At 53.1% G+C, this 6,869-nt stretch overlaps 1 protein-coding gene across 1 annotated transcript in view; it reads left to right on the forward strand.

Annotated features, from left to right (window-relative positions):
* The first annotated feature begins 5,978 nt into the window (after positions 1–5,978).
* The window catches only part of RTKN (rhotekin), a 15,725-nt gene continuing 14,834 nt past the window's right edge, over positions 5,979–6,869 (forward strand). The window contains exon 1 of the mRNA XM_006880835.1: positions 5,979–6,089. Within this exon, the coding sequence (XP_006880897.1) occupies positions 5,979–6,089 (111 nt within the window). The remainder of the gene's footprint in view (positions 6,090–6,869) is intronic.

The raw sequence follows: 6,869 nt of genomic DNA on the forward strand, positions 1-6,869 counted from the left end.
TGTGTGTGTGTGTGTGTGTGTGTGTGTGTGTGTGTGTGTGATTCAATCTGGAAATAAGAGTTTCTCTCTTTTTTACATTGTAGCACGTGGTTGATCCTGAACCCAGTCGTTTCTGAATGAGGAAAGGGTGAGGGCAGGCACAGACAGACACACACACACAGGTGAGAAAGACAGACAAAAATGAGGAACGCGTGCAAGTCAAGGAGTCCTATAGAAGACAGGAGCTGAGGAATGAGGGGATGCTGAGAAGAAGGGGACCCACGGGAAGACATGTTTCACCTTTGGAACTTTGAGATAATATATATTCATTCTTCTCTGTTGAAGTTTTATTTGGTGGGCAATAAGATGGACAGACAGACTCAGAAACCCAACAGAAGGTCAGCGATTGGGAATCTATTCAACAGCAATGAGTCTGAATTTGGCCTTGAAAGCACTCGCTTTGAAGAGTGTGGTATTTGTGTTGTAAACATCTTACAGCTTATTTATTACATGTTTTCATCATCTCCTCCTCTCCTGCAGCCCCTGGCAGCTCTGTACGAAAGAGTCTGTTATTTCCATTTTGTAAATCAGGAAAATGAAGCTCTGAGGGGCCACCTGCCTTGACCAAAGCTGCACTAGGAATTAGTGGGGCCACCCCCAGCAGAGAGCCCCTCTCTGCAGGCCAGTGGCATTTCCTCCACATCCTGATGTCCATAGGGGAGGAAATGGCCACAGTCCAGTCAAGGGAGATGAGCTTTGTTATTTTATCCTGCTTTTAACGCTACTTTCTTGAGGGTTGGAGCTATTTGAACGTGTTTATGGGCAGAATGGAAGAAGTATGTCTTTGTGAAATCATTCATAGCCCTAGATTTTAAGGTCTACTTTGAAATAATGTCCAATTTATAAAAAAGGAATGAGTACAAAGAATTCTCTGAGAGCCTTAAATCTTATTCATCAATATATGCTATTCATTCTTTCTTATATCAGGGAAGCCCCTGAGTGACACAAGTAGTTTAAAGATTCAGTGTTAGGGTTGCTGGTTCAAACCCACCCTGAAGTGCCTTCAAGAGAGGCCTTGTGAACCGCTTGCAAATCCTTGGAATATCTGTGGTGTGCAGTTATCCTGTGCCCGTGAAGGGTCAGCGTGGGCCAGCTTCAATAGCATCTGGTTTGTCTGACTGTTTTCACAGACAAATGTTGTTATTGTGAGGTGTCATTCAGTTGCCACTACTCCAGTGACCCTGTGAGCAACAGGCCAGGACCTCGCCCGGCCCAGGGCCTCCTCACCGTCCCTGAAATGCTTGTGTTGAGGACCTTCCTCTCTTTCTCTGACTCTCCACCTTTCCCAGCTGGATGCCTGTTCCCAAGGCCTGGTCCTCATGCCCAGAAGATGTGAGACCAGGTTTCGCCCGCTTGCCTGTCAGAAGCACTCTGGTTGCACTGCCTCCAAGACCACGTGGCACCAATCACATGCTTTGGCTTGTGCAGCCATCCACACCCTCCTTTTCCAAATCGTTGCTCCATTGTTAACATAAATTCTCTTCACCTTTTAAGTTTATGACCTGACCTTCCCAGGGGATATTGTCAGTTTAGTTCCATATAGATCCTTCTTTTCCCACTGCCCCCTGATTATAGAGCAATTGTTTTGGAGGTTTAACAAGCTTCAGTGGCCCCAGGAAGATTGTATTCCGTGAAAATTTAAAATTCTGTTCTTCATTTTCCCTCTCTTTTGATGAGGATTCTTCTCTAAGGTCTTTGATCCAAACATTCAATAATGTGACCGGGGGCCACATCTGGTTCTTCTGGTCTCAGGACAAAGCAAGCAGTTGTTTCTGGAGGCAATTAGACATGCATTCCATTTCCTCCTCCTCCTACTTGAGGCTTCACTGCGGCATGACGGTCAGACTTGGTCTCCCATACTTTGGTCATGGTTGGTAGCAGGGAAAAGGCATCGTTCTGGGGAAAGTCAGAGGAAGAGCAGAAGACCCTTAATGAGATGGACTGACCTCCAGGGACTGGAACAGTGGGCTTGAGCATGTCCGAGACCTTGAGGATGATACAGGCCAGGTTGGGGTTCAGATCTGCTGCTCACGAGATCGCTGTGCGACCAAGGTCCACTTGCTGGCACGTAGCAACCACAGTAACACTTCTGATTCTCCCTTTTCCTCTGTTGCTCCAAAGTTGTTGTTGTTGTTAGGTGCTGTTGAGTCAGAACCAACTCACTGCTGACCCTCCAGCAGGTTTTCAGAGGCAGTCAATCACACGAGAGGAAATTGCCCATCCTTTCCCCACAGAGCAGATGGTGGATTCGAACCGTGTGCCTTAGGCTGGGCAGTACACTGAGAGTGAGCGTGGAGACCGGTTGCCTCACCTCGGGTGGCTGCTCAAGCTTTCAAGTCCTGCCGTACCACGCACCCTGCTAGGAGGTAGCGGAGACAGTCCTTCGAGCTGCCTCTGCTGCTGGCTGGAAGGAGTTCTTCCCCCTGGAAGTTTTTGCAACTGGAGAATGCTTGTTCCTGCCCAGCCTTATTTGGCTTGTGGTTGTAGTCCCTGGAGCCATTGTTCATTTAAGTTTTTTTAGGTTTCTTTTATCATCTTTTTCTCCACCCCCCCATTCATTCATTGCTGCACATTTTCCTCCCTGCCCACCCCTCCCCCAGTTCACTTTTCTCTTTGAAAAGAAAATAAATTAATTCATTGTTATACACCCCCCACCCCACCGCAATCCACTTGACTATGCAGCTCTTATTCTGGGCTCTTGCCATGCAAATAATACCTAATCACATACCCCTTTTAAACAGTTCTCTCCCTCATCTGTTTCAATGCAGTATACATTATTTATCCCTTATTTCTCAGTCTCCCCCAAACCCTGATGCCAGTTCTGTTTTACAACAGTGGCATTAGGCAGTGTTTTTCCTTTCGTGACTGAGATATTTCACTTAGCACAATGTTCTCCAGGTTCACCCATTTTGAATAATAGTGCATGAGTTCCTTGTTTTTCAATGCAGTGTAGTATTCCATTGTGTGAATATACCACAGCTTCTCTATCCATTAGTTTGTTGATGGGCACTTGGGTTGTTTCCAACTCTTTGCTATTGTGAACAAAGCCGCAATAAACATGGGTGTGCATATATCTACTTGGGTGGCAGTTATGGTCTCCTTAGGGTATATTCTCAATAGTGAATTTCTGGGTCAAATGGTATTTCTATTTCCAACTTCTGAGAAAGTGCCACACCGCCTTCCACAGTGGTTGCACCATTTTACACTCCCACCAACAGTGAATAAGGGTTCCAGTTTCTCCACAACCTTGCCAGCATTTGTTGTTTGCTGCTCCATTGAATTTAGCTATTTTTTAATTTTTATTTTATTATTTGTGTGTACCGTCAAATCAGATCTGACTGGTACAAGAGGAGATTGTCCCTCCTTCCCCGGCAGAGCATCTGGTGGATTCGAACTGTGCGCCTCAGGGATTGCAGTGCAGCTTCTTGCCACTAGGCGAATTTCGCTATTCTGACTGGGGTGAGATGATATCTCATAGTTGTTTTGATTTGCATCTCACTTAGAGCTAGGGATTTTTAACATTTGTTCATGTGTTTGCCATCTGAACGTCGTCTCTGGTGAAGTGTCTGTTCATATCCTGTGTCCATTTTACAATTGGATTGTTTACTTTTATCTTGTTGTGGTGCTGGACCACCTCTCAGAAAAAAAAAAAAAAGAGAAGAATAATAGAAAAAAAAAAACCCCAACCACTCACCTTCTAGCTCAAACCTCAAAACCAAACTCTCGGCCACTGAGTCAGTCCTGACTAAAGAGGGAGGTGGTGGTGTCGTGGGTGCCATTGACTCGGCTACGACTCACAGCGTCCCCGTGGACAGCAGGTCTGCACCTTGGCAGTTCATCACCCATCTTGACCGTCTCCAGCTCGCTTGATCCCACGGTTCCTGCCACCAAGTCAGTTTATCTATGGAGTGCCTTCCTCTCTGCCTCTTCTTCCTCTGCCTCTCCCAGCAGGATGTCAGTTTCCAAGCCCTGGCACCTCCTGATGGAGTAAAACTGTGCCACAGACTTTTCCAAGCCGTAACCTTTGCTGACACAAACTCCCGTGTGTCTCTCCCCATAGACTGGCTGGTGGGTTCAAACCAATGACCTTTAGCTCAGCCACTGATCGCCTAATGACTGCACCTGTAGGGCTCGTGGGTCACTGGGGTCTAACTGGACTGCACAAGTGGGCACAAGGCTTTCGCCTGGCTGGGTGACACACCGAACCTCCGCCCTTGGCCACAGAGGTTCAGTGCTTGGGCTGTGATGCTCTCAGTTAGTCCTGGCTGGACCCCAGATGTTTGGGAGCTGCCTCAGGAAAACAGCTTTTTGTCAGCTGAATTGATGCCTGGAAAGATGCAGACCCGGAGTTTCTGGCAGGAGTATTGCTACGTGGTGGAGCGAGCTGGAAGCCAGCATGAAGGGAAGTTGAGCCAGAAGATGGGGAAGACTGGACAGTGGGCAGTGTTTGTGTACCCAGGTCCAGGCTCATTGGAAGCCTGCCCGCTGGACTCCTCAAGTCCACGGCCAGTACATATTTCCTTTGGCTGAAGCCAAAAGTCGGATTTTCCAAAACAGCATGCAGTCATAGGCTACAGCAATTCTAACTGGGCTCTTGGAGGATGCAACTTGGGTTTTTTTCTGCCTGCTTTCTCTGACCAGCTAGGTGTGGGCCATGCCTTTCCCCAGTCTCCCCAGTAAAACCCTGAAAGGGCCCAGGAGAAAACTCACATTCCCAGAGTGAGGGAGCTCTGGTGGCCTAGTGCAGCTACGCTGCAATCCTGAAGGCCTGCGGTTCGAGGCCACCAGCTGCTCTGTGGGAGAAGGATGGGCAGTCTCCTCCTCTGCAATTATCTGCCTCTGAAAACCCACTGAAGAAGGGTCAGCTGTGGGTTGGTTCCGACTGATGGTAAATGCAGCCCGTTGAACAGATGGGGAAACAGGAGCTTTCGCCGTTCTTGGGCGCTCCAGTGGCCCGGTGGATAAGACGTCGTGCTGGAGCCCAAGAGATGCTGTGTAGGAGGGCGGTGGGCAAGCGCCTCCTGTATGATTTACTGCCTCTAAAAGCCCACCGCGGAGTCAGTTATGTCAGTGTTGACATCCAAGACAGTAAAGAGTGGAGAGAAACAGGTTGGAAGTCTGTGTTTAAACGTTGTGCGGGATTCTGAAGCAGATATGGGCGGATAGCACTGGCCTGGAGCCCGGGGGGGGGGGGGAGCCGGGCAGGGGAGTAGGGGGGCGTTGGAAGCTGGAGGGAGGTTGCCAGGGAGCCTGGTGGTCAAGTCCTCCCGGCTGATCTGCTCTGTAGAGATTCCAGCCTGGGAACCCCTGTGGGTAAAATATGAGTCAGACGTAAAGCCCACGCGTTGTTGTGCGCGGTCAGAACCGACTGCTGACCCTCAGGCGGGTTTTCAGAGACTAATCACACAGGAAGCGATTGCTCATTCTTCTCCCATGGAGCAGCTGGTGGATTGGAACCGCGCGCCTTTGGGATGGCAGCGCTGCTCCAGTCAGCCGGCCAGGTGGAGAGGGGTGATCGAGCGGGTTGAGAAGGCAAAGCTGAGGGTGAGAGTGGGCGCGCGCTCGGAGCCCAGCCGGAGCCAGGACGCGCAGTTCCGACTCGTGGCCACGGGTTTTTCCGCGCCCAAGGACATTGGGCCTGCCAGGTGGGGGCGGCTGGTGGGCGGGGCCTCGCGGGCCCTCCCCTGCCCAGGTGAGCCCGGCCGGAAGAGCCGCCGCGTCCCAGGGGTCCCTGCGTCCTGTCCCCGCGGCCCGGCTCCAGGGCTGAGCGCGCCCTCGGCGGTGCACAGGGGGCTCAGCGCCCCGCGGCCCAGGTGCCGTTTTCCGAGGGCGGGGTTTGGGGCCCGGAGCCGAGATTCCTGGCCCGGCCAGCGGGCGGGCGTCGAGGGACAGAAACAGACGAGACCAGGCAGAGCCGAGTGGCGCCGTGAGCTGCCAGCATGTTCTCCCGAAACCACCGGAGCCGAGTCACCGTGGCTCGCGGCTCCGCCCTGGAGATGGAGTTCAAACGCGGCCGCTTCCGACTCAGCCTCTTCAGCGACCCGCCCGAGGTGAGCGTGCGCCCTGCGCTCCAGCCCCGCGCCCCGCGCCCCGTGCGCCCTGCGCTCTACTCTACGAGTGCTGTGCGGGGCGCTTGTTATGCGCCGCCCAGACCCTCAGGCCTCTGCCAAGAACACCAATCTAGGCTCCCAAAATGTGCGGGACCCCAGCCCTATAGGCATCCCACTGTAAGAGGAAGTGGGCGTGCTGGGCGGGCCGGAGAGCGGGGGGGGGGGGGCCTTCCTGCCCCCAGACCCCTCCCCAAAACGATGCTACCGCCTGGAGCAGCTTCTTCTTGGCGCCTCGGGCCCTGGGCTGTGCTGGGGCGGAGGGTGGGGGGGGGAATTCCCTTTTAACTCTTAGGGGTTCTTTCCTTTCCCCAAACTTCCCGCCTCCTCCTCTAAGCGGACTCCACCCTCGACACGGAGAGGATCCCCTGGAACTGCCCTCAGAGGCTGGGGGGCGGGAGGTGGGTCCGGGTCGGCCGGAGGCCGAGTGCTTCCGAGCGTTTCCACGTGAGACCTCAGGGTCGGCCCCCCATGGCCGGGGACAGGCCGGGGTGGAAGGGGTTAAGGGAGGCACTTCTTCCCGCCCGGTCCCCTCCCGCCGGGATTCCAGGCCCCACTCCTGCCCTTCCCTCCGCCTGTCCCAAAACAAAGGCCCTTTCACGCGGTGCCCCTGCGTCCCGGGCCGTCTGTGGTCCCGAAGTCCCGGGCCGGGGGAGGAGACACTTGTCCGACCCCGTCTCGGGAGCGACTGCGCGGGTGGGCGCGGCGCAGCGGGAGTGCTCG

The sequence above is a fragment of the Elephantulus edwardii genome, unplaced genomic scaffold (genome assembly GCF_000299155.1).
Source record: "Elephantulus edwardii isolate Elephantulus edwardi_28Jun2011 unplaced genomic scaffold, EleEdw1.0 scaffold00011, whole genome shotgun sequence".
Classification (NCBI taxonomy): Eukaryota; Metazoa; Chordata; class Mammalia; order Macroscelidea; family Macroscelididae; genus Elephantulus; species Elephantulus edwardii.